General features: G+C 40.8%; 2 protein-coding genes across 5 annotated transcripts; both read left to right on the forward strand.

The window, feature by feature from the left end:
• The first annotated feature begins 855 nt into the window (after positions 1-855).
• Positions 856-18,566, forward strand: dyrk4 (dual-specificity tyrosine-(Y)-phosphorylation regulated kinase 4). Of its 3 annotated transcripts, none has more exons than XM_085358999.1 (14): positions 856-945; positions 9,753-9,836; positions 11,165-11,317; positions 11,513-11,663; positions 11,899-12,062; positions 12,987-13,123; positions 15,163-15,303; positions 16,055-16,193; positions 16,406-16,487; positions 16,591-16,763; positions 16,861-16,921; positions 17,040-17,169; positions 17,337-17,494; positions 17,612-18,566. In XM_085358999.1, the coding sequence occupies exons 1-14, from the start codon at positions 856-858 to the stop codon at positions 17,887-17,889; spliced, it is 1,941 nt and encodes a 646-aa protein (XP_085215125.1). In that variant the 3' UTR covers positions 17,890-18,566. The 3 variants fall into 3 exon arrangements, with proteins under 3 accessions (XP_085215125.1, XP_085215123.1, XP_085215124.1); XM_085358997.1 differs by lacking the exon at positions 856-945 and adding an exon at positions 6,669-7,195; XM_085358998.1 differs by lacking the exon at positions 856-945 and adding an exon at positions 6,669-7,195 and having other exon boundaries at positions 17,615-18,566.
• A 1,256-nt stretch (positions 18,567-19,822) lies between these two features.
• ndufa9a (NADH:ubiquinone oxidoreductase subunit A9a) lies at positions 19,823-26,151 on the forward strand. 2 transcript variants are annotated; one of them, XM_085357186.1, is made up of 11 exons: positions 19,823-19,886; positions 21,104-21,280; positions 21,421-21,518; positions 21,636-21,727; positions 21,833-21,974; positions 22,137-22,239; positions 22,429-22,499; positions 22,837-22,913; positions 24,594-24,689; positions 25,730-25,796; positions 25,920-26,151. In XM_085357186.1, the coding sequence occupies exons 1-11, from the start codon at positions 19,832-19,834 to the stop codon at positions 26,088-26,090; spliced, it is 1,149 nt and encodes a 382-aa protein (XP_085213312.1). In that variant the 5' UTR covers positions 19,823-19,831; the 3' UTR covers positions 26,091-26,151. The 2 variants fall into 2 exon arrangements, with proteins under 2 accessions (XP_085213312.1, XP_085213313.1); XM_085357187.1 differs by having other exon boundaries at positions 21,107-21,280.
• Positions 26,152-26,984: the final 833 nt, after the last annotated feature.

The raw sequence follows: 26,984 nt of genomic DNA on the forward strand, positions 1-26,984 counted from the left end.
GGGGGATATAACATCCCCGTTGTCTTTGTCTCCAGGATACAGTGACAAGTGAGAAGGAAGAGGAAAGTTGCAGGCATCTGTTGAACCACATGGGAGGGCCATTAGAGCTGCACCACCTCCCCATCTGACTTCCCCACGAAGTGCCCACCTGGGAGGATGATGAGCTCTGTACCTGTCTTTTCTCATCTGCCTAGTCCCAGCTCACCACTTCCCACCCCCTGTCCTTCACTCCCAGAGGCCTCTTTTATGGCAAAGTCAGTGCCAGGCCCCTGCTGCTTTGTCTCCGGCTCAGGATGGGTCCCCAGTCAAGTCCCATCCATACGTCACTGGCAGCAGCAGACAGAGAGCACTCCCTCACTCATAATAGCAACCGCACAAAGCAATAGCATCCTCTCAGTGTCTGTCGGCAGTCTGCCTCTCTGTTCTGGATAAAACCTGGGGCAGAGAAAAATACTTTGCAGAAACCTGACAGAGAAGAAACCACAGAGGTTTGGAATATAACCTCGTCTAAATGAATAACTCGATGAAGCAAGGTCCAGATTGTAGAGGAGTACTGTTCAGAGTCACAAGAAGTTTTCAGGGAACTTATCGTTTATGGAAACTTATCATCGCTTAGGTTTGTAGCATCGAGGTTCTGTCAAGTTGGAGAAATTTTTGTTTTTTAACAAATGGAGCTCAACTAGACCAAAAACCTACTGGAAATGCAGGCCTGGTATCATCACTGCAATCATAATCTTTTCATTTGCTCCTCAAACAAGAGGCCATCTGTCGTTACGGCACCTCTGGATGGAAATAGTGTCTAGAGGTTGAGATGTCGTTGAGGCTGCGGCTGTGACAGCATGGAGGAGATGTGCTATGTGGGAAGACGGGACCTCACCTGCCTGCTGTGGTTTTAGCCTCCTCCATGGCTGCTGCTGGGGTAGGAACAGGAGGGTCAACCCAGAGGTATATTTAGCAACAGGACTGCCTAGATGGGACTAAAGGCAATCATTTGTTTCCATTCTCCAGACAGCCACACCCACTTATCTGTTTTTAGTTAGAATTTATTTTTGTTTTTATTGATTTATTTTAAAGAAATGCTCACAGGCTTTACATTTTGTGCTATGACACCCGTCAATAAACTGTGATCCTTTGTTTCTTGATTTTTCTGTTCTCATTGTTTCTATACTCCATATCTGAGTTTTTTACTTCAGGTGCTCTCATGCGGCGTCTAATGTGTTGTCACCTGGGTGACAAAACAGAAGCTGCTTAAATACTCTTCCAGGATAAGTGTGGCAAGGTTTACAGTCCTCTATGTGCAGTCAAGATAGCTGTTTCATCTCGTTTCTAGTCTTTATGCTTGGCTAAGCTGCTTTTATTTTTAGCATGCACATGAGAGAGAAGTCAATATTCTCATCTAACCCCCCTTTTCCAGTCATGCTGCAGTATAGATGCATGGTAATGAGTTTTGTCAATATTAATGAGACTTAAAGGAGTCCTTCCACCTCTGAGAGGACCGCGTGCTCACTGTCACTATGTTCACCTCCCTCTTGGATGGCTTCTCCACCAACAGGGGACAAATACTCTCAGTGGCTCAGCTCTAAACCTTAACTTATCATTGGTAGCACCTTCTTCATATTTGGTCATTGTCCAAAAATAATGCTGCAAGATTATTCAGCATTATTTATCATACAGCTTGATTTCAAAATGAGATGCTAGGTTACTGTCTAAAGTGAAAGGCAGATTGTGAGGATAAGAGCATCTTTCTGTACTGTCTTGCATTACATTTTATTTGAACTACACTCTAGGTATTTGGGAATTTAGTATATTAAATAATTGCTTTATATAGAATTTTAGCTACCTGCTAGTATCGCAGATGCTACCCTGGCTCTTTCATACATAGCCCCTTGTTATTGTTCTTTTATAGACCCAGTCATGTTACTAACCTTCTGCCTAGAAATCTGAATTTGTGAGCTTTGCATTATCTAATTTTCCAATTGTCATTGCCGGCTTAATTTCAAGCATTTAAACGTCTTTGGAAACAGGATTGTATGTCTGACTAAACAAATACAGCAAGAGAAATAAGAGAACAAGAGAACAGATAAGAGTATAATGAGGGTAGTAGCAGCAGCTTCCTCAATAGATGCTCATTCCCAGAGCTGATTACTGAAGTAGCCACTGTTGTTGCATAACTGCTGTCGTCTTATCATATTCATCTCTTGTACTGGTTCCGGGCTAATCAGCACATGGAGCACTGAGTTGTTTCCCTCCTGCAGTGTGGATTAGTCACTGGAAAGCAAATAATCTCGTCTTACATTTGCATCACATGATGCAAATAGGTTTTGTTTTGTTGTAAACAGCAGCCATTTTGACATTTTACAGCAGGGTAAACAAAGGTAATTAAACATTTTAATTGTGTCTTTTTTGGCTCAGTGTAATAAATGATAGTTCCACCTGAGTTTACCTGGCCATAAACTGTCAGAATGGCTGTTGTGAAAGGGCCCCATGCTCTAATATGACTTTGAAGGGTAAGGTGTGTTTCATATGTCAGTCAGGGTTCAAAACACGTAACTGTTGTGTCAAGGTGAAATGAAAGTTCATTGCTATTTCTTCTGGGTTTTATGTAGGGCTGCCACAAACAATTATTTTGATAGTCGACTAGTCACCGATTATTTTTGCGATTAGTCGACTAATCAGATCATCATCCATTGGACGTAAAACGTACAGCTTATTGCACCAGCAGCATCTGCTCTTATATAACTATCATTAGCTTACAGCTTTAAGTGTTTAAGGTCTGTGCTAACTAAAAATAAAGACAAGATGATAGTTTATTAAATTTTAATGACATTTGCAGATTGTTTCGGTGAAGTTGAATAAACTCCTTGCTATCTAAAATGTAACAGGACACCGGAGTAAATTCTCGAGCATCTCACACTTCTGATAATCAGCTGTCTGCTTGAGGTTTATTCAGCTGTGTAAAAACTATAACTTTAATCTCAGCCAAACCGATTTACTCAGGAACAAATGAAAACCATTGGCCGGGAGTCCGGTGTTCTCACGGGCTCTAGTGAGCCTTGAACCCCGGCTAGCTATCGAGCTAGTGGGTAACAGATGTCTCCGAAAACGTCGGAGCGCTTTTGAAAATGTGTATTGATAAACTGAGCAGATATTTGAGGTTTACACAGCTACATTCCCGCCTGAAAATATGTTAAACGTTTATTTTGTGACCCAGGAAGAATAATAAGAGTAATATTAAAACTAACTAGCTGCCGCCATTGTTGGAAACTGAGCTGGGCCGCGCTATGAATTCTGGGATAGGTTGGGCCACGAAGTATTCACCCGACCCATCCTTCAAATCTGGGGAAATGAAGGGCGCATTTGTCTGAGTCTTCGAATTTGGACAGTCTTCGTCGATTCGCTGTAGCGTAATCGGCCTCCAAATGCGGGCACTGTCACTACCCGATCCGTACCACGCACGTGCAAAAAGCCACTACTTCCGCTCGAAGCCTTTTATGATGGTTACGGTCAGATTATCTGTTGAGATGTTAAGAATAATAAGTATCTCTTAAAATGTTTGCAATAATGAAACATTTCAATATAATGTAGACAAAAACGAAAAATAAAAAGATAGTTACGGATCAGGACTCCCCGATCCGTACCGCGCATGTGCAGATGTTCTCTTCTTCTTCTGTTTCGTTTAATGGCAGTTTACTCCCCAGTGTACGGGGATACCGCCACCTGCTGACCGAGCAAATGAACCCTATTGTAAACTGAACTAGTGTCATTACAAACACGTACTCAACTGTGGTTATCGAGTGTTTATGTTTGTCTGTGTGGAGAGGATTGTTGGAATAGTGATGATGATGTCCGCTATAATTGTCAATTGTCAGTAAACACTTAACCTGGCTGATGAATCTTCATGTGACATATTACTAAGTCAGTATTATTAAGTCTATAATTAGGTGCCATTCTTCTTATTTTATGCCACTGTTGTTCAATCGGGGGACGCTCTCTGTTGAGGAGAAAAGCATGAATTTGTTTGTATACGGATTATCCATTGTTTAAATGTCCCGGGCAGTCGAAAAGGAGGCAGAGCTGTTGAGAAATGCTAGGAGCTAACTGGGCGCTAACCGTGTCACTCAAATACATTAGCTGTGTCCCAAAACGTCGGCTGCATCCTTCGGAGGCTGCATTTGAAGGCCGATTACGTCACAGCCAGGCGACGAAGGCTGTCCCAATTCGTCGACTCCTTCAAATGCAGCCGACAAATACGTCCTTCATTTTCCCGAATTTGAAGGATGGGTCGGGTGTTTCCTTCGTGGCCCACCATATCCCAGAATTCATAGTGCGGCCCAGCCAATTTCAGTTTCCAACAATGGCAGCTGCTACTAAGTTTTAATATTACTCTTATTAATCTTCCTGTGCCACAAAATAAACTTTTAACATATTTTCAGGTGAGAAAGTAGCTGTGTAAACTTCAAATATCTGCTCAGTTTATCAAGACATCGCATATTTGCAAAAGTGCGCCGACGTTTTTGGAGACGTCTGTTACCCACCCGCTCGATAGCTAGCCGGGGGGTTCAATGGTCACTCGAGCCGGCGAGAGCAGCGGACTCCTGGCTTCATTGTTTTCAGACCCCCGCTGTCTTTCGCTACTAGGGTTAAATATCATATATAAGTCACTCGGATAACATAAAAATGTAATTGTTTGGCTTTTTTCGGTGTTTTATTTGTTCCGGAGTAAATCGGTTTGGCTGAGATCAAAGTTATTAGATTAAATAAAACTTTATTAATCCATCAGGTGGTTTCCTGTGGGATTTTCACACAGCTGAATAAACGTCAAACAGAAAACTGATTAAACAGAAGTGTGAGACGGTCGAGAATTTACGCCAGTGTCCTGTTATATTTTAGTTCGTTTATTAAACTCCACCGACACAGCGGTGACGCAAATCTGAAGGTTAGACCGTCCCATTTGACAAGCCTCACTAGGGATGGGTACCGGTATCCGGTGCCATGATGGCACCAGTTCTGTCATAAACGGTAGTAACCAGACCGAAAAGCAGCGCACATTTCGGTGCTTTTTTTTCCTGAGCTGTGATACACTTTAGATTCTAGCCAATCATTTTACGTTTCCAAGGATAGTAGGCGGGGCCAGGTACGTAGGTTCTTTTAGAGCAGAGCTACAGATTAAAAATGTCCAAGGCGAAGCGGTCAAAGTCTGGCTGTACTTCACAGCAAAAGATGCAAACTCAGCAGCAACAAGTGCTTTAAGCTGATACTGTGATACTGTCAAAGGAGGTAACACCTCGAATCCGATGAAACACCTGGCGACGCATAGCGGTTTTTTTTAAAGCCGAGAAATGCGCCGTATTTGATAGCTTGCTGCGAGACCTCACACAGAGCACATCTACTGTTATCGGACCCGGAGTTAGCAACATCCCCCGAGAACCAGAAGAGGAGAGTCCTGGCCCCTAGCCCTGCCAGTGTAGCAGAAATGATGAGGATGATGATGCAGCAGCAGCCGTTCTTCTCTGCGTGAGTAGCTTAATGTTGTTCGTGTGTAATTTACGTTGAGTAGGCTAACCACGTTATTACATTAATGCATGTAAGGTGAACTAGCAAACACCGTCATAGCTACATGCGGCTGTCTTCTTGTTTGATGGCAGATACTCCCTTCACCCTGGACAAAAAGGCTAAAATGACCAAAGAAAAAGTGGAAAACAGTTAAACATGAGAGGTTTTTGGACAAAGTTTGTGTTTTTTTCCATTGTTTAAGCACTGCTTCCAGCCAAGAGTGATGCCATATATGCCCCATAGCTGCAGAAAAGGCTAACATTGTTATCTTTTTACAAAAAAAAAAAAAAACAGCTGAACATGAGAGGTTTTTGGACCAATTTTGTGTTCTCCATTCTTTAAGCACCGGTTTGAGCACCGTTTAAGCACCGGCACCGTTTCAAAAGTACTGATTTGGCACCGGTATCGGATAAAACCTAAACGATACCCATCCCTAAGCCTCACACTTCCGGCCTTCTCGGTCTCGGACTACTAAATTAGTCGTCGACGATTTTGATAGTCGACGTAATCGTGACTAGTCGACTAATCGTGGCAGCCCTAGTTTTATGAAGTTCTTTTAAAGTGTGCTAAGGCTAACAAATGTGTTGAAATGCGTTGAGTGCATTAATCACTGTTTTGACATTCTGTTTTATAGAATACTTCTTATATAGCACTTTTCTGCTCTACTTGAACACTAAAAGGGCTTGGTACAACTCCACTCATTCACCCAAGCCTAATTGCTTCGTATCTATCATTCACACTATGATAATCAGAGAGCAATTTGAGGTTTAGTATCTTGCTCAAGGAGCTGAGATTTTAGTTCATTTTTATCAACTACTTGACCCTGCAGTGCACACACAAATGGCACAGGACTGTAAAACATGGCAGATTTTAGCAGAACTGCTTAATTTTAATTAATGTTGGCAGAAAGACACAAAAGGAATAAGAAAAGTTTTAATCCAGTAAACCTGCTGGATTTATCTGAATGTAGCTACTGTGGAAAACACATCGCGCGTGTGCGTGTCACTTAAAGATGAAGACTCATCTTGAAGAACGACGGTGAGACCGTGCGTTACTTGCGCGCTTTCGACAGCGCAGAGGTTTCTGGACCTCACTTTGAAAATAGTCTACAAAACATTTACAGTACCTGAAGTGAGCTCAAGCATTGTGGCCAGTACGTGCGTGCGTTGGTGTAGCCCTCGCTGCACAGCGTCGGTGTTGGAGAGCGCATCAGTCACACCGCATGGTGTAGGTGGACGACAGCAAACGGATAAAAAAACCAACAAATCTATATCGGGACAGCCCCAGCTGTCAGCGGCAGAAACCTGAACAGGTGGCTCCTCTGGTGTCTTAGCAGAACGCGTCACGGCACAACAGCTTGTCTCGCGGGCTAATCTCCTCTCTGACGACAGTGCATTTACCGTGTGCGCGTAAAACCGGGAGTACGGCAGCTTTGGGTTGCGGGAATCTGATCAGTCATCGGGATTTTCCTCATCAGTGTTGATTCAGTGTTTATCACGAAGTTGGACTTTTGGAAAGTGCGCCTTGTTTTTGAGGTTGGACGGACAGAGTTGGATACAATGACTTGGATTTCGTAATTTCTCCTTTGTTTTTGGATTGTCAAGGCTGATAACACAGCATGCTGCCAGAAATAAATAACAAGGTGAGGAGTTGTTTGTTCGCTGGATACTAGACTGACTGTCTGGTAGCAAAGCAGGAAGTTCTTATTAATCGAATAGGGATCAATATTCCAGTTTACAGGCAGTTCATTGGAAAATTACAAAAACAAATTGACGATACTCATAAAAGTTTCCTGGGATTATTTTATGGGATCATAATGTTGTCTGTGTTATATTGTTATGATACAGACAATATGAATATGTTCTGTGAATATTAATATTATCACTGCTTTATCTCCACTGGCACCAGTGCCAGAGCATGTGTTATCTTCATTTTTAGATGACTTTTGCTCTGACACAGGGCTAACATCCCTGATAATTGTAGGACAGACCTCTAACAGGTAAACTTTTGTAATGAAACTATAGTAAAAATCTACCATTTTTATTGTATTCACTTTTTAAAAAACTCATTCCAAGAATATTAAACGTAACTTTGAAATGATTTCCATTTCTCTTTCATAAGCTATCCTACTTGAGTGCTTATTTCGCAGTCCACTCCCTTTCCCCTGAGTGCATGCCAAGTTATGATGAAAAATCTGATCCATTTCTATTTCAGTCGTTGTTTAGCCTACTTACTTCAGTGTTTGTTGTGCTGACAGATTCTGTAAGTCTATATGTGTTCTGGTATATTTTTCACACCTTACATGGGAACTGACATAAATTTAACCTTTGCTGTTTTTGGCACTTTAAAGAATTGTAGCCTTTTTTTTTCCTGCATGAGTGAAAAAATGCAAAATTCCTTTTTACAAATTATGTCTAAAACTAAGGACTAGCACTATTTGTGATCACATGGTTTGATGACTATTTACCACCACTTTACATCCATCCTCTTCCTTGTGCTCACATTCAGCATGCGATGTGCAATACAAAATAAATGGAGAGCATGATTAGACATGTCTGACAGATGACAGTGTTCATGAGCAGCAGGTTTTAGTTTGTTGGTGTTTACCTCAATGGCTCCTGGTTTTATTGCTTTGCTTTAACCCTTTAACCAGTTGACCCTAATGGTGGACGGTTTTAAGGTCAACCTGCTCTCATACACCTGTTGAGATGATCCTACATCCAGCTAAGACTTAACCACATCAATAAAGGCATGGCTTTTGCTGTCTTGATTGTAGGTCCATTGTTTATTTGGGATGAGAGCAAATATCATTTTTGTATATGGTCCCTCCGACCTTCGTGTTAATGGATTATGGATTTACATGGGCAAAGGGAGCACACGTTTATTGCATGTACAATAAAAGTTTGTCCAAGTCTTACAGTGTTACAGTTCATCCACTGTGTTCCAAAAACAGAATTCAATTTATTGTTTTTAAGAAAAAAAAGTGAAAACAAAATGTGCTCATTTACTTATTCAGTGTCAGCTGATGTATATGCATCTATAACAGTGGAATAAAAGGTCACAGGTCACATTTGCCTTATTGTGATGTCACTGGGTTTCCAGTGGCTCAGTACTCATTAGCCAGGCTTACAGCACACCTGTACAGGTGATGTTTAAGAAGTCAACCTGTCACAGTGACCTACATGGCTCCAGCTGTCACTCACTCACAACATTGTAACATGACCACATTATTGTACCCTACTCCTTGTCAGTGTTAACCTGAAGAACTGTATTGACTTTAATGTAAAGGGAGAACCCAGAGAGCGCCTGTATCCAGTTAAGCTTTAACAAAAAGTCGAATCAGCTAGTTGGGTTAATTCACCTTCTTCACTCTGTAGACAGTTCTGTGGTGACGCTGACTTGATGTTGCATTTGCTTCTGAGTCAATGATACAGATTAAGATTGTGATCTGGAAGCTGTTTTCCATCTAGCACCTGCAGACAACAACCCAACCTGGCCTGTGAGTTTAACACATATCCCCGTATGAAGCTAAGCTTTATTTCACCCATATGGTGTCATTCGACACAGTTGTGAGCTCAACCGCTGATTAATAAGGCACGTGTAAGCTGGCTTTGTGATGAAGCGACGCACACAGAATCATCCCAAACGTGTGTGGTACTTTTTTAGAACAGCGTTTATTGCTTCCCTGTAATGCATTCAGTCCAATGATTCTCCTGTGAGGACTGGCTCGGAAGCACGTGCACACCTACTGCAGAGCACATGGATGTGCACATGAGCACATGCTTACACAAACTATGCACAAAGGGAAATTTAAAGTGAGAGGCTTGGTGTTGCTGGGTTTTTGCAGATGTGATCTATTTTAGGATCACAGTGCATTATTTTAGCTCGTCTGGTTTCAGCCCCGCTCAGCTGCCTAGAGGCTGTGTGTTTCTGAAGAGACTGGGGAATCCAGCACAAGTAGACACTTAATTATTATCTTACATGCCTGCTTTAATCTGTCTTTTTTGGTGTAAAGGGATTCCTTTATTTGACTTGGACACGTTGTCCAATTGCATCACGCTGTAAAAATAAGTCACTGCAGGAGAAAAATGTGGTTACCCATTGTATCTATTTTATTTCCAGCTTGTTGGGAATAAAAGGCAGCTATTTCTCACTTTTTGTGTAGGGCATTTTATGAATCATTCTCATTCCTCCCACAGACATCACGGCCAGAGGCCTTTCCTCACCCTCACAGGCTCCCAGCAGAAGGCAACCGTATTGGAACAAATCGGCCCTGCTCACAGGTCAGTGCTTTCCCACCGAATGATGCTTAACAGCTGACCAGAACATGTTCTTTAGCCAAGTCTATCCTCCACTGATGCCAACCTTTTCTTTTTGCATTCAAACTAATGTGCTGTGTCTGACCTACTCTAACAATTTCTACAAGACAAACAAAGAAAAAGATAAACTACAGCCACTACTTTCATCTCTTTTAAATATATATATATATGTGTGTGTGTGTGCGTTATTTAAACAACATGGCCCCCCAGTTACGTTCAGGCATGTAACTGTGTTTGCTTCCTTTGCCTGTTGTGGCAGGTGCTTGTGACTATATTTAGCTTATCTCTATGCGTCATAACCAAGTTGGCAGATCTTGCAGCAGCTCTTAACACGTGAGATGAAATATCAGAATTTATGAAAGTGCTTTTTTATGGAATGTTATCAATAATTAATATGTAAGAGTTTAATTTTCATCCATCCATTGCTAAAGGGGATGCAGTATCACTATGGATGTAGGGAATCTCTGTTTTCCGTGACATCTGAGTTCAATACATAAAAACGTGAGAAAAAAAACCCTGTTGTCACAGACGGTTCTGCAGGATGTTCTCAAGAGGACTTGGCAAAGCACAGATGTCTAATTTTGCACCATCACTGCCAGGATTGAGCCTTGCAAGGCAGTGACACATGTAATCATGCTCTCGAAGCAATCAGGGTGGCAGCCTAAGAAAAGCAGGTCAGTGCACCTCACCCTCCTACAAAGCCACCACTGACAGAGTCTGTCAGAGCGCAGACTCATGGGTCTTTGTCCCCCATTTTTCTTTCACCCTGACCGGTAATTCCAGACGCTATCAGCTGGAGGTCCCGGTCACCCAAGCCTCCACCGACAAAATGCATGAAGGGACGATGAAGCAAAACAGATGAGGTGCAGTTTGCACATTCTCATGAAAAAAAAATGAAAGGCGCTGCAACAAGCATTTAAAATGAATATTTGGATATCACACTTGCAGCCATATTTTCATCCAATTAATTTGTCGTCTTCTTACAGCTGTCTGTTTAGATGCCTGTGTGTTTCATTCTGTCATATGAAAATGTAGAATGTGTAGAGAAATATCATTTTAGAGGTCCCAGAGCTAGCTTGTTTGTTGACCTAAATTGCCTATTTTATAATAATTTTGTTATTATGTTTTATTTTATTTTTCACTTTCTTCAAAAATCAAGCTTTACGAGTTTGGTAAACTGATCTGATAAAACTTTGCTTTTCTTTTCTAACTCTTATTCCATTTATGTTTCACCTTTTTGTCTTGAATGCACTTACCAAATACACTTCTATAACAATTTATCTGAATCACAGAAGTTCAATTCCAGTGTGGGGACTCTGCCTCAGCTCGAGCCACCAGTGGTCCAGGTGATGGTTAGCAATGCCAAAAACCAGCAGCAGCAGTCAGACAGCATCTTGCCCCAAATTGCCAACAAAGGGGGTCCAAACAACTATCAGACACAATCGGTAAGGCTGTTATTGACTAGGCATCCATAACATGGTGAAGTAGAAGCTGTCTAGTGTGCCGTCAGCTAGTTTATTTAACTCAAAGCTGAGAAATGGCGCTGTAGTTTTAGAATCACTGTGAAAACGTAATGAGGATCCTTCATTACTATTCATCTCCCAAAATGCTAAAAGACTCTTTTATGTGTTACTTAACAGGATGAGAGGTCAAAGCCCGCTCAGCAGTTCACCACACGGTTTGGTACAACAGTCGATAAAGTGGCAGTGTCTCGCAACAGCAGGATTTTCATCAACAAGCTGGAGAAAGAGAAAGCATACGAGGGTCAAAGGTTACCCATGTCACCTGTAGGTATGTTGGTGTCAACCAGAATACAACACAAGTGAATCATAAAGGAAACGTTATTTCATATTTTGAATATATTGTGGGTGTTCCAACAAAAACACGTAACTAATATTTTTCATTGCCTTGATGGAATGAAAATAGCATGCTGGCATTGGAAGGCGATATTTCAGAATCCTCTGCATTTGGCAGATCAACGTGATACTGACTCATCCTGTCTTCCTCCTCATGCTTCCTGTTGCAGAAGCATTGAAGAACTTCCAGGATCGGCTGACAGAGTTTGAAAAGGAAGAAATCATGGATTATTCTGAGATCTGGTTCCTTGGTTTGGGTTCCCAGAAAATCGAGGGTTCCCAAGGAGCTCCACAGAACTCAGGATACGATGATGAACACGGAAGCTACATCAGGGTAATGTTTCAGAGCAAGCATTAGAGTTTTACTGGATTATAACCATCAGGCTTCATCTGTGTTGATGCCGAGGTTTTACAGCCTGCAGGAACTTATATTTTTGACCTAACACAGCAAAGACTGACAGTTAGATTAAATAAACAGGCCTAATGAAGAAATCATATGGTAGCATCTAACAAAAGGTGCAGTCAACACCCGAGTGTAGTTTCTAGAAGTTTCTTTGAAATAGAAAAGGAAAGAAATATTAATTATGATGAGGTCACCATCAGGTTGGGTCAGTTTGTCAAGAGTTTAAGTGACTCTATTCACAAGCACATCCACATATCGTGCGGTTACATTGTAACCGTGGTTCTCTGAGTGAGAGACTATCTCTCCACTCCGTACAAGTGGAGAGATAGTCTCGATATGATAGAAAACCCACATGTAGTATGCAACAGTAGTAGTCGTTATGTAAAAGACATTTGTGCCATTCATTTATGCACCAACAAGCTGGCCAATGAAAACAGTATGTGACCAAACGACCTCCAGCAGCTGCGGGCACCACTCCACCGTTCAATCTGACCATGTATAAATCAGACACGTGATGGACAGTTGTGTGTCAATAGACAATATGCAATGAATGAGCTGTTAAAGGCTGAGTGACTGACCGTTGTTTAGACTCTCATATGTCTGTTGAGGCTCATCTCACTGTTACAGCGCTGACTGACAGTTACAGGAAAGCCACTGTGGCTGATGTGTACAAAGAAGAGAATGCTGCCTGTATTCTAAGACTAATATCACCAAGTTAATATAATGTTACGTTAGTAAATCATGATATTACTTTACATCATTTACTTTTACTGTGATATAAAGATTTGTTTTAGTGCAAGGACAAAGTGCACAGTAGTCTCACATCCTCACTTCTCCTCTCTCTTGCTCTTTCAGGTGTTGCATGACCACATTGCCTACAGGTTCGAAGTGCTGGAAGTGATCGGGAAAGGCTCCTTCGGGCAGGTCCTAAAATGCCTGGATCACAAGAACAATGAACTTGTAGCCATAAAGATAATCCGCAATAAGAAAAGGTATGAGAAATGACAGGAAAATGTAATATGATTTATTTTTTTCTTTTTGTTTGTGATCAATTCACTAAAGAATCAAAAAAGATCCTGAAATTTGTATTTAAAAAAAAGAAAAAAAAAGAAACACTTCCTATCTTCATATACTTCTTGTTTTAAAATTGCAAGTGAAGTAAAGCTTTACAGCTCCCGACCTTTATCCTTGGACTTGCCCTCACACCGCTGTCAGATGGACATTAAACCCCCACTGAACTCATTTCAAACTAAATTTGGTCTATATCTGAATTATTTAGTCTCAACTATTAGCTTAATATTTCACCCACCAGTGCACTACTTTTAGTACCTACTCTGGTATCAGCTATTCTTATTCAGCTACACTAACTGCCAAAAGTATTTGCTCATCTGCCTTAACATGCATATGAACTTGAGTGAAATCCCATTCTTAATCCATAGGGCTACTCACTCACCCATGTTCTTAGGACCTTGCTTTGTACACTGGTGCACAGTCATGTTGGAAGACGAAGGGCCATCCCCAACTGTTCTCCCAAAGTTGGGAGCATGAAATTGCCCGAAGTATCTTGGTATGCTGAAGCATTAAGAGTTTCTTTCACAGGAACTAATGGCCTAAACTCCTGAAAAACAACCACACAGCACAATCCCCCCTCCACCAGACTTTATGCTCGGCACAAACCAGGCAGACAAATACGTTCCGTCCAAACCAGTCTTGTCCATCGGACGGACAAGTGTGATTTGTCACTCCAGAGTAAACCTCTCCACGGCTAGCATCCAGTGGCGGCGTGTTTTACACCACTGCATCCAAGCTTTGCATTAGACCTGGTGATGTGAGGCTTGGATGCAGTTGCTTGGCCATGGAAACAATTTCCATGAAGCTCTCTACACACTGTTCTTGAGCTGATCTGAAGGTCTGCAATTTTATGTGGGTTGCTGACGTTCCCAATCACTCCCACCTTGTTATAATACCACTCAGTCAATTGTGGAATAGTTGTGGAAATTTCACGACTGGACTTGTTGCACCGATGCAATCCACGCTGGAATTCACTGAGCTCCTGAAGCAGTCTGTGTGCCTCTGTGCTTGATTTTATACCTGTGGCCACGAAAGTGATTGGAACACCTGAATGAAATAATATGGATGGATGACTGAATACTTCTGGCAATGTAGTTTTTGTTCACTGACTCCCTATGACAGACCGCCTAATAATTTTAACTGCTTATCTACCTGCCTCAATTGCTTGCCAGTTTTAGCTTTTAATATACTTTTATTACTTCAAATTTCTACTACTTACTTTCAAGTAGTTGTTATCTTTCCTGCTAAAGCCTGTCTACGTCTACTCAATTCTAAATTAAATTGTGTTCGGGTTTTGTCACATTGCCTGTCCAGGTACAACTGGCCCGTGGTCGCTGGGCTACCTCTGGGTGGGAATCACTGCTCTATGGAATAAGTTATTTGTGACATTGAAGAAGTTAACTTTTGTCAGTCATTTGAGATCTCATGCCCCGTTGTCAGTTTTTTTCCCCCACATGTCTGCAACCTGATCACTTTACACTTCAGGACACTGCCAAATAGCTGAGACCTGACTTAGCATGGTAGAAGTCGGCACCCCAATGGTATTATCTTACCTGTCCTTCTTAACTGAGGATCACAGTGGCTGCGGTGCCAGAGTCCTGTAGGTTAGATGCAGGAGCCACTGGGTCCTACCGCTACTTCAATAATGCAGAAAACAAAATAGGTGCAACCTGGCACAGAAGAACTTTAAGCTGTGTCAGACGGCTATCTTAGATCTGATTTCTCTGCAGTGGATATAAAGAAATATCCAGAGATATCAGGAGGCTTTTGTGCTGAAAAGCCTCTCAATCAGAGAAATAAAGCTTGTACAAATACAGATCCTCATTTATTTAATGACTCTTCTCCCTTTATAGAAAAGAATATCTTTATTCTGCACTTGTATTATTAAAATATAGAAATGAGTAATGAATCAAATCACTCTTGGTGTGAATTTAAGTGTCAGCTGTAAATTTGTCTGTAGGTTTCATCACCAGGCTCTTGTGGAGCTGAAGATCTTGGATGTGATAAAGAGGAAAGACAAAGACAACCTCCACAACGTCATCCACATGAAGGAGTACTTCTACTTCCGAAATCACCTTTGCATCTCCTTTGAGCTTCTGGGGTTAGTATGTTACCTACATTCATAAAGCAGGAATGTAAACACACTAAATAATGAAGCGTTTAATCGAGGGGATCCGCCGTCAGTCACCCTTCCCAGGTACAATAGCACGGTGTGAAGACAGTGTAGCTTATCAAAGGCAGTTCTCGCATGTCTCTGGTCTTTACTTCTAAGTAACTGCAATCAATTAGGAGTAAATTGACTACCTGTGTACCTCCAGCCAACCATGTTTTAGTATGGGTCACTACTGATATCTATTTGAGGAGAGAGAACTTTGTGTTTCACTGTGGCTCAATGACCTTTACGGGACGTCTCGAGCTGCTACCTTGTCTAACATTACTGTCACCAAATCCTTTAGTTAAGGCCTTGATTGGGGCCCTATCTCTTACCCCTTCTTGCTTCATGTGTGAAGGATCTGGTTACACAGTCTAAAGAAATTCATGCTCAGAAATAGCAGGGGGATAAAGTTTTTGTATCGGTCTTCCTATGAATGGAGGCACAATCGCAGATTATTTCCAAGTAAGCGCTCAAGACTCAGTGCATGTTTTATTGTAGGTGTCAAGTGACATCAAAATGAGCAGCCTTCTTTTTCAGGGGGTTTATTTGAGGAGCATCTTTTTATAAGTGAATCCACATTGAGTACACTTGGACATGGACAAAGTATTTTCATAAAAACGTTCAGCTAAACGAAGCTTCTTTATGTGTCGTCATCTTGATGAAATAACCAAACGTCACACGTTCTTCCTTCATCTAGGGTGAACTTGTACGAGCTCATAAAAAAAAACAACTTCCAGGGCTTCAGCCTCGCCCTTATCCGGCGTTTCGCTCATGCACTTCTGAGGTGCCTGCAGATGCTGCACAGGGAGAAGATAATCCACTGCGACCTCAAACCGGTACTGACCTGCATCATAAGATAAAAAAATAATATTCGACTGATTGAAACGTAGTGAAGCAATCAAAACTGTACTGCTGTTGATGATTGCTTTGCAAGGATTACTCAGAACAATTTTGCAGATTGTGCTCCACCTTGTGGTGCATCAGAGTATTGCACTGGTACTATAGAAATTGGCGAGTTTTTTGACAGTTTGCTTCTTCTTTTCAACAGGAGAACATCCTTCTCTCTCAAAGAGGGCCAGGCAACATCAAGGTGGTCGACTTTGGCTCAAGCTGCTATGAACAACAAAGAGGTAAGAAGGCAGAAGTGGTTTGATGCACATGTACAATTAAGTAATATCACGCTAGGGAGGTGACAGAAATGTTCTTGTTTCCCTACTCATTCCCCTCTTTTAGTGTACACATATATCCAGAGTCGCTTCTACCGCTCTCCAGAGGTCATCCTGGGTCACCCTTACAGCATGGCCATTGATATGTGGAGCCTGGGCTGCATCCTAGCTGAGCTTTACACAGGCTATCCTCTCTTCCCTGGAGAGAGTGAAGTGGAGCAGATAGCTTGCATAATGGAGGTATGACAAGGAAATAACCTGTTCTGTATACAGAGATTACTGTTCATGCTTTGCAAGTGTAATTGCTTCCTTCTTATTGTGATATTTGACCTGATAGGTCCTTGGAATGCCTCCAAATGATTTTGTTCAGTCAGCATCGAGAAGGAGGTTGTTCTTTGGTGAGATTCTAATAATTTATAATCATTTATATGTTTTATTTTATGTAAAGTATGTGTTTTTAGAACTCTTCAGAGATAGTGATAAGTCTGGTAAATCTGTGTGGTATTATCTGTGCAGACTCTAAAGGAAACCCAAGAAATATCACTAACAGCAAGGGGAAGAAACGGAGACCGAGTTCCAAAGAGCTTTCAGCTGTGCTGAAAACGAATGATGCTGTCTTCTTAGACTTCATCAAACGCTGCCTCAGGTACACTTCTGCTTATTTGTTCATAGGTCACATTATGATTCTTTTCTTTGTCTTTCTTAATCGACCACAATTACATTTTGCTTCCTCTGACTTGAGCTGGTAGATCATGACTATTACTTGTACACATAAATGAATTCATCTAAATTCAAACTGTCTGCGCTTTTCAGCTGGGATCCAAGTAAGCGCATGACTCCTGATGAGGGGTTACAGCATGAGTGGATCCTACAAGGAAATTTCAACAAAGTCCGGAGCAGAACCAAGCCTGCAGCCAAGAAGACATCAGACAGTTCGACCAGCACAGACAAACAAGCTAACAGCTATCCTGGTGAGAATATGATATTTACCACATCGAAATTACTTTACTTGATATCCATGTCACTTTTTAAATTCTTTTGTAATTGCTGCGAGCTGACATCTAATGTGCTTTGTTTCTACGGCGCAGCAGAGAAGGTCAGCTCGGAAAGCAACAGCAGCGACAAGCTGAAGAGAGACAGTTCAGAAACCGGAACAAAGATGGCTCCCGCAGAGCGTCTGCGTCCCATTGGGGCCTCGGCAGAAGAGGAGGTGTGTGAACGTGAAGGCAAGCTGTCCACAGATACCAAGCAACAGGAATGCAGCGGAGAAAGGCCCATACACATCATCATCAAACCTCAAGAGGAAGATGACACAGAGAGGAAAGATATTCAGGAGCCATCTCAGGATTTGTCACCTGCTGTCTAACAAACGGAGATAAACATGCTACAATCATGACAAATGGGAACAGAGAACATTCAAATAACACGATTGAGAAAGCTGATTTTGAAAACCCTGCACATTCACAAAGTCAGTGAAACGTTACCACTGATAGTAACAGAAATGTGTGATTTACACTCACACACAGAAAACGTCTCCGTTTCCACGTGCCGTGTAGAAAACACTGATGTATGGAGTAGAAACAACAATCAACAGCAAAGACAGACATCGTTTTTATTGTTTAAACTATTCAGTCGTAGTGTATTATCATTTGTTTGGTGAATCTTTGAGTTTTTATGACAGTGAAGTCAATCAACCAGTTGCATTTTTGAATGAAGTTGAGATGCAGTTGTTAGTTTGTCTAAATGTGTCACAAACTGTCTGCCACACAACAATGTACAGATGATACAGCATAAACTCTCTTACTGTTTATGAACCCCAAAAATCTTTGCTGTGCATTGAAAAGATGAGCTGATGTAAAAAGAAAAGAACATTGTAGAAAAAAAGATCTGAAGAACTGTGTGGTGCAATAAAGGCTGAGCCAAATGTTTTCTTTTTTCAGTTGTGATATTCAAGAAATATTTCTCATGTACATTTTAATTATAGTATGAAGTCAATGACATACTGATTATTAATTACTTTATCGCTGTTTATTGTGGAATATATTTGACCCTTTGTTTCATATTTGTTTAACAGTTTAATTCAACAAACATTAAAGATTTGTAACAGAATTTACTGTATATATATATATATATAAATGTATGTTTCAGCTGTAACTTCTTATACATGTCAACCACAGACCATATTATGAGAAAATATTTCAGATACTTGTGGGGGACTTAGACAAGGTTTTACTTGTTGTCTTGTTACTGTATGAAGAAATTTTGTATGTCTGTGTTATTACCAACATTTTTTATATTAGATACAAAAAGACAATCCTATTATTGATAGTTTGTGCCTTGCAGTATTAGAAATCTTGCACTTTAATATTGTGTGTACACCTGAAATTGCTGAATTCTTACCCGAATTTGATTTAACCTGCCAGGATCCTTTTTATTTTATAAGATCATATATCTTATATAATGTTACAGAAGAAATGGGAAAAAAAAACTTGCATTTTATTAGTTTTTTGTTTGTTTGTTTGTTTTGTTTTGGGGTTTTTTAGTCGCCATAAAAGATCTGACATAAATTGCAGATAAGCCCGTGCCCTCGCTTTGTGTTCGCTAAGAAGGCAGATATGCTGAAATAAAGGATTGTAGCCGAAATAAAAGTCCTGATAAATCATTTTTATGACGGAATAAAAGACGAGAAAAAAGCTGTTTCAGAAACCATGTGTTTGATAAATCCTTTTTATTCAACCAGAGATAAAAACGAGGCATGTTCATCACTTTGTGAGCGTCATACAGTTTGGACTACACTACTAGTACATTAATTAATCTTTTAAGTTAATGTGTTATTGGTGTAATTCGTATTTTCATGATGTAATACTCAGCAAATTAACGTCTTAACGGGTATAATAACCATCAAGTTGGCAGACATGAGGCCACGACGAAACAGCAAATAAATATTTGAATATACAATTAAGTAATAAAACAGAAACGAGACAATACCATTAATCGAAATGTATAATTATATAAGTAGTGTTTTATCAGTTTATGCTAATAAAAAGCTGAAAGTGTGAATAAATTTGTGGTTATTTATTTTAGTGCTTAGTTTTTATTGGCACCAAAATAATAAAAAAGACACAAATAAAGTTATATCAAGTCCAAGCCTGGAAAAGCTAAAATTAAGACAAACTGCCCAGAAAACAAAGGTTCTTTATACAATATACTGTAAATATATATATTTATACAGTATATTATGGTTTTTACGCCTTCTTCGTGCGGTAGCGCTCGTATTTTGGCCGACAGGGTTTGCCGTAGTTGGGAAGATGGCGACCGTAGTGCTGGTTAGCCGTCCTGCGAGTGTCCTTTCAAAGATTTCAAGTGAGTACCGTTACAATTGTCGCCAGAGCATGTGTAGATGTATGCTTTACAGATTCATATAGCCAATCCCTACATTTGTGCGATTCCATAACAAGATCACACGGAGACGGGACACTCGGCTCGGGTGACCTTGCTAACGGGCTCGGCCAATCACCCGCTAGCAAGAGCTCAAGGTAGCTAGTAGGAAACAAGAACAGTAAAATTAAGTATTTTACCATGAGCTACTGCTGAATCTGGGCGACTGCGTCCCATTGTGGATTAATATATCAAAGACGTGAAGTATGATGTTGGGTCGAGCTGGTTCCTCTGTGCAGCTGTAGCGTATGTTTCGCAGACTGCTAGCATCTCCTGTTTCTCTTTTTGTTTTACTGCAAAATAAAACAACATTTTTGTTGCTTAACAGAATGGATGCTGTCTTTAGACTAACTGCCGAAGTGGGATGATATAATTATATAATTCTGGAAACACTGAACTAGCTTTAGTCCCAAGTCTGCCCTGTAGTTCACATTAGCTGACATTTTTAGTTTCATGCATTTACAAACTGAGAACCAGTGTGAAATCAAGGACAATGTTGTCGCTTCTGTCATCTGCAGCCTCCCCGTATATAGGATTTCCCATTTCCACTCTCTGGTTTGACATTGGTTCAAAATGCAGCTGCTCGGCTCTTAACCGGCACAAAGAGAAGACAGCACGTCACTTCTGTTTTAGCTCCCCTGCTTTGGCTGCCTGTGACGTTTTTAATAAATGTTTCAAAATGTTATTTACTTTTAAAGCCGTCTATGAGTTAGCTTCACAGTAATTTACAGGTCTTTTAATTTCACAATTTGCCTCCAATTCAATGAAGTCATTATTATAACAACATTATAATTATAACATATACATTTCTCTCAATGCCCCTTGTTGCCTAAAAACTAAAGGTGATCAGGATTTGCTATGGAAACGTTTAACAGTGCTTGTAAAGGACTTTGGGCTAAATTCTGTGGTGTTTAAATTAAACTAACTTAACTTTAGTAAAATGCATTACTCTAATATGTAATACCATGCACACTCTATTGTGGCTTTCGGTTGCCAGATGAATGAGGCTAAATTGTAAGCTTTACTACAGTTTTGAAGTGCCAATCATTCAGCTTTATGGTCTTTTCCAATTAAGTCTGTAACTGATTGCATCTCACCTTATGATTAAATCCAACTGCTACTTGCCTTTCTACACCCCCTAGCAGGCAACTCCTACCCTGCCTTGTTGTCAGCTGCATCTGTCACCACAGTCCAGCAGAGGAAGCTGCATCATGCTCTCATCCCTAAAGGGAAAGGAGGACGCTCCTCTTTTAGCGGAATAGCTGCCACGGTGTTTGGTGCCACAGGTTTCCTGGGACGATACGTCGTCAGTAGGCTGGGTGAGTTGAGAAAAAGTGGGGAAAATGCTGATATTAATGTGCATTTGCTCATTAGCTAGTACGTATACATACTGCAATGCTGGATTACAGAGTACACACTGTTTAGGGGAAGTTAAAATGTTTTCATGTGGTGTTTTCAGGTCGGATTGGGTCTCAGATTATAATCCCTCATCGCTGTGATCAGTATGACCTCATGCACTTCAGGCCCATGGGTGATCTTGGGCAAATCCTCTTTTTGGTAAGCTGCTTATAGATGCAAATTTCTCTTGAAGAAACTCTTTAAAGTGCATACGGCCATGAATGCAGAACATCAGTGGATATGACAGTCACCTGGTCTTTGTTTATTGTGTTAAAGGAGTGGGATGCCAGGAACAAAGACTCCATTAAACAGGCTATGGAGCACTCAAATGTTGTCATCAATCTGGTGGGCAGAGAGTGGGAGACGAGGTATATTTGCCTGGAAAAAGGCTCTGGTGTTCACATGAAGCTGGTTTGTGCTAAAGTTCCCTTTGAGGTTGGCTATTTAAGGTTTTTCCACCTCTTTCTGTGAAGGAACTTTCGCTTCGAGGATGTGTATGTTACCATCCCACAGCAGATTGCCAGGGCAGCCAGAGAAGCCGGCATCACAAAGTTCGTCCACATGTCGCACCTCAACGCTGACATCCGCAGCCCATCCAAATACCTGAGGAACAAGGTCAGGAACAGCTTCTATACAGACTGGACCTCTTTTTGTCAAAGTCAAACTATGTTTTGAATGGGTTTGTTGAAATTTTAAGCGAATTTTGGTACATTTATATTACAGTTCAGAATTAATGTTTATTAACAGATCTTTGTGTGTCTCATTCTTTAACTGTAGGCTGTGGGAGAGACTGCAGTAAGGGAAGAGTTTCCCGATGCCATCATCATGAAGCCCTCTGAGATGTTTGGGAGGGAGGACAGATTCTTCAACTATTACGCAAGTAAGAAGGCTGTACCTCTGTGTCGTGTAAATGTCAGCAAAAGCTCATTACAGTTTTATAATTGTGGTTTCTTTTGTCCTGCATGTTAGCTACAGTGTTTCCTTTCTTTAATTTCACACAGAGCTGTTGTTCCTCATCTTTGAAGATGAGTGATAATTGGTGTAACTGTGTGATGTAAACCTTCCTCAGATATGCGCTGGTTTGGAAATGCCGTTCCTCTTATTGCCCTCGGGAAAAAGACGGTGAAGCAGCCTGTTCATGTAAGATTTAAAAGCTAAGCAGTGCTTGATTTTATTAACTGCTTTATCTATCAGTTTATTTCCCTTTTAAGATAACACACAAAAAAATTGAACGTTATTGTTTGTATTTTGTTGGAGTGTGGCTAATGGTTTCCATCACATCTGCTGTTTTGTGAGAGCCACACTTGCCACTGCAGCTATGATTAAGTGGCTCCACTGGTTTGATTCATTGTTGCATACCTAATTTATCACTGGGCCATGTGGTTGCAAAACACTGTGGATGACCACACCACTCTTTGACTAAATGCTTCAAAAACTGTAAACAAAATCAACTAAACGCACCGTCTTTCCCCTTCAGGTGGTGGATGTGGCTAAGGCGATCATCAGTGCTATCAGAGACCCTGATGCTAATGGAAAGACATATGCACTTGTTGGGTAAGTGGGCTAATTTGTTAGCAAAGTTAGCATGTTGTAATGTATTTATGCCAGAAAGTTCAACAAATATTGAAATGTTTAAAAGTTCAAATTTATAGCTGCCATTATACCCATTTACACACTTCCTGATTGCTCGCATCAGATTGTTGTTGTTTGTAACGTTTGTTTGTAACACCAGAGTGCCCTCTGGTGGACAAATTGTACAACATCAACAATCATAACATAGCTGTAGGGTGTTTCTTCAAAACCCTACACCCACACCCACCCTTTTTCTTCAATGTCTTCTTTAGTTTTTTAATGTACTGTGAAATTGCCAGAAACAGTACGTCAGCAGAAGAACACACGAGGGTTTTAAAGTTCCTAAATGTTGGACTAAAAAATAAAACAGATTTATAATGGAGATGTATAATTTAATGTGATACGTTTTAGGTGGTGTTAAATTCAGTTAAAAAAAACAAAACAAAAAAAAAACCACATCAATTCAATGAAAGGATTAGATGTTACAATCCCTGGTAATGCATTGCTTCAAATGGAGAAGGTTATGAGGGACGGCTGCTATGAGGAAGGTGTTCTGCCCTTTATTACAAGCTATTCTGCCATTTTTCCTTTTTTATCTTCCTTGGTTACGTTTAGGGATTAGAGATCTGATCTAGATTATAATATTACGATTTTGGGACACATTGTCAGTAGTCGACCTTGGATTCATCGGGTGTTTCGGCCATCATCACAACATTAACTTAAAGAGCCGGCAACGCCGTTTTACCAATAATGCCAAAGAAACAAAGGAAACACTCGCAGCAACAAAAGACAAGAAGACTACTAAACAAAAAAGGGAGGCACTTCCTACCCTACTCCTCACCACGGGGAGACACTCTCAGGGCCCACAAGCCCATCTACTCACTAGTCAGAAGGCGGCTGTCTGTCCAAAACCTAACACAAAACCGTGTAGAGCCACAGAGGGAAAAAACACCCTGCTCACAGCTCATCCCCAGTTTAAATAGCCTCATAGGTGATTGCTGACTGGAGTCAGGTGGCAAACGAGGCTAATCAAAAGCAGCTGTGTCCTGGGGAGAGAGGAGAGAGAGAGAGAGAGAGAGAGAGAGAGAGAGGGGGTAGGAGTGGCAAGAGAGGAGGAGGCGGGGAGAGCGGGCAAACACCCCACCCACACACTCCCACAGCCTCACAGGATGTAACCGCGTGTCTCGCAGTTAGCCGACTGTCTTAGCTGCCCAAGTGATGTCAGCCCTCTTCAGCCATAGCCAGTGATTGGTCCTCTCAGCAGTGTTAGCTAATTCTGTTATAGCCTGCCGTTGCGCCTGTCCTCTGACTCCAATCTAAGCAGTTTTTCTGTTGTATTGGCAACAAAGCCGCTGCACCCCACTTCCACCAGACACGCCTTGATCTTCCAGTCTCTGCCCTCCGCCTCAGCTGCCAAGTTGGCATACCACAGCTTGGTGTAACTGATTCATAACTTATTTAGAAAAAGTACTTGTAAAAGCATACTGAAGAAAGATGACTAAGGTTAATTTTGTGCTTAACTTGTCAAATTGAATCAAGTCATTTGTACGATAAGTCTGTTGCAACATGTTTGTCAATGGCTCGAGTCCTGCCTTTGTTACCATGGGTGTGCATGATAAACATTTTTCTCTCGTTCTATCTCTCCTGTTTTCTTTTGTCTAGACCCAATCGTTACCTCCTTCATGACCTGGTGGAGTACATTTACGCCGTGGCGCACAGACCTTTTGTGCCCTACCCTCTGCCTCGCCCACTTTTTCAGTAAGCACCTCATATATTATGTTCAGGGTTCAATATTCTCCTAAAAGAAGTCGTCTTATTTGGGTAAATACTTCAAGGATTCAGTCACGTAAACAGTGGATCCTGAAAAGTATTCATTATTATTCATTATTTAGTAATAACCCAGACTATTTGGAGCACAAAGCAAGATCAGAGTTAGCTTAAAACTGTTTTAAAAAAATATGCAACAAGTGTGATTTATTACTGATCCGCACGCATGCAGAGCTCCTGCTGAGAGCCGCATCTGCATCCAAAGTAGTTTCACTTTTTCTTCTTTTCTTTTTTTTAACAAACACAACAGCAGTCACCTCTGGGGGATTGCACTGCGAGGTAAAGACTATCCATGTCAGGGAGAAAACACAACAATTAGACAAACCCATGGTGTTTGACAACAGTGGCAAAAGCAAACTTTCTAGCAGAACCAGGCTGAGGGAGGGGCAGCCATCTGCTGCAACCAGTTTGGGGTGAGGTGAAAGAGAAAAGGAAGGACAGAAGACACACGATGGAGGACCGAGTTTAATAATTACTAATGAAGAAATACAATATATATGGTTTGGTATTTAAACATATAGATTGTGAAGGAGAAATGTTCAGTGGATCGTAGGAAGTGCCCAGCAGTATAACTGAGGGATGGTTAAGGCTCACCTGATCCCGACTGTGAGCGTTACCAAAAAGAAATTCTTTTTATTAAACTTTTAAAAACTAACCACAAGTAAGATAAGAGTCTGAGAACATATTTGGATATTATCATCTTTAACATATGACAGGACCTGATGATTGTGAATATAACGATTGTGGAAATGAAGGAAAGCTGTACCACATAAATGCTTCGTGCGCATGTTGAATCCATATGGCCAAAAATTGTTCCAAGATTTCTCACAATATTACTGGAGGTCAAAGTAATGCCATCCAGATTAATTTAGGACAATAAAGATACAGAACAACCACTTCATGCTATGTTGAAGTATAGTTATCAAAAGTTGTTTGCTAGTGTTATAAATGATGGTTTGCTCATTTTCCAGCCTGGCTGCCCAGTTGTTTGCAATGAATCCTTTTGAGCCCTGGACAACCCCAGACAAAGTGAATAGGGTAAGACTGCCAAGTATCTGACATTGCCTGAAGGCTGGTGTGAATTCCCCCCTCAGCCTTGTACCAAGGTGCTTTTTCAGGATAATCGATAAGAAAATCCTTTAATGTGCTCTCATTTTCTAGTTTCACACAACAGACATGAAGTACCCGGGACTCCCGGGTCTGGAGGATCTCGGCATCACTGCTTCCAGTGTAGAGCAAAAGGCTATTGAGATTTTGCGTCGCCACCGTCGCTTCCGTTACCTGGAAGCAGAACTGGATGAGACGAAGCCGGCCAAGACCGTCAACTATTAAGGCGACCGATGTGAAATCTTGCTTTGTCTTTAACTGTATTCTGTACATAAATAAAGAATTATCCCCTAATGTGTCTCAAGTTTAGTTTTCTTGGTAAATATTTTCATTAAACAAAGCATGTGTCTGACATGACAATGCTTCTCAAGCGTATTCACCCTTTTTTTTATTTTCATAGACGTTGCGTTACCGTGCTCATGTTTTGGTTGTTGTATTTAATAATAGAAAGTATGACTGTGATGAAGGTGGAGTGTTTCAGTGGCAGTACTCAGAAGGTTTGTTATCAATCCAGACAGCAGGGGGACTAAAAGCAGTGCTACTGCAGTAAATCCCAGTGTAAAAAAAATACATTTTAGCAGTACTCAGTGTTGGTCAAGTTACTTGAAAAAAGTACTCAGTAACTAATTACTGATTACTTCCCCAAAAAAGTAATCCCGTTACTTTACTGATTACTTATTTTCAAAAGTAATTAGTTACTTAGTTACTTTTTAAAAACACGATTTACAACCTGAATAGGTGATAAAGCGATAGATCTTTCAGCCCAATTCTACTTTTTCTACATAATCCATCATACAAAATGTAATCAAATGAAAAAGTCTCTTTTTAAAACTTGTTTTATTAGTTTTAATCTTTTAACTTTATGCATCAAGCAAAAATGTAATTATATGCACCATTCTCTGACTGGAAGAAATTTGTTTAATATTTAAACCTATTTTCTGCACATTCCAGCTCATAATTTTTTGTGTGTGTGTATTTACACTCAGTCTTTCAAATAGATGCAAGTAAAACACAGCAGAAAAGAAATAGAGCAACAGGACCGCTAGTCTTTGATTTTATTTTCACCTGTAAAGCAGGAGTGGGGTAGGCGGAGGTTTACCCTGGTGCAGGTGTGCCGCG

This window comes from Diplotaxodon limnothrissa, linkage group LG7, assembly GCF_057381915.1.
Source record: "Diplotaxodon limnothrissa isolate DT_005_m linkage group LG7, D_limnothrissa_male_GT1.1, whole genome shotgun sequence".
Taxonomy (NCBI): Eukaryota; Metazoa; Chordata; class Actinopteri; order Cichliformes; family Cichlidae; genus Diplotaxodon; species Diplotaxodon limnothrissa.

What these genes read in the sequence shown, in the direction of transcription:
- ndufa9a (XM_085357186.1), top strand. Translation starts at nt 19,832, where the DNA reads ATGGCGACCGTAGTGCTGGTTAGCCGTCCTGCGAGTGTCCTTTCAAAG. An exon ending in TGTCCTTTCAAAGATTTCAA is followed by an intron (nt 19,887 to 21,103) that starts GTGAGTACCGTT and finishes TACACCCCCTAG; the next exon opens with CAGGCAACTCCTACCCTGCC. An exon ending in ATTCTTCAACTATTACGCAA is followed by an intron (nt 22,240 to 22,428) that starts GTAAGAAGGCTG and finishes AACCTTCCTCAG; the next exon opens with ATATGCGCTGGTTTGGAAAT.
- dyrk4 (XM_085358999.1), top strand. Translation starts at nt 856, where the DNA reads ATGTGGGAAGACGGGACCTCACCTGCCTGCTGTGGTTTTAGCCTCCTC. An exon ending in ACAGGAGGGTCAACCCAGAG is followed by an intron (nt 946 to 9,752) that starts GTATATTTAGCA and finishes TTCCTCCCACAG; the next exon opens with ACATCACGGCCAGAGGCCTT. An exon ending in TCCACTGCGACCTCAAACCG is followed by an intron (nt 16,194 to 16,405) that starts GTACTGACCTGC and finishes TCTTTTCAACAG; the next exon opens with GAGAACATCCTTCTCTCTCA.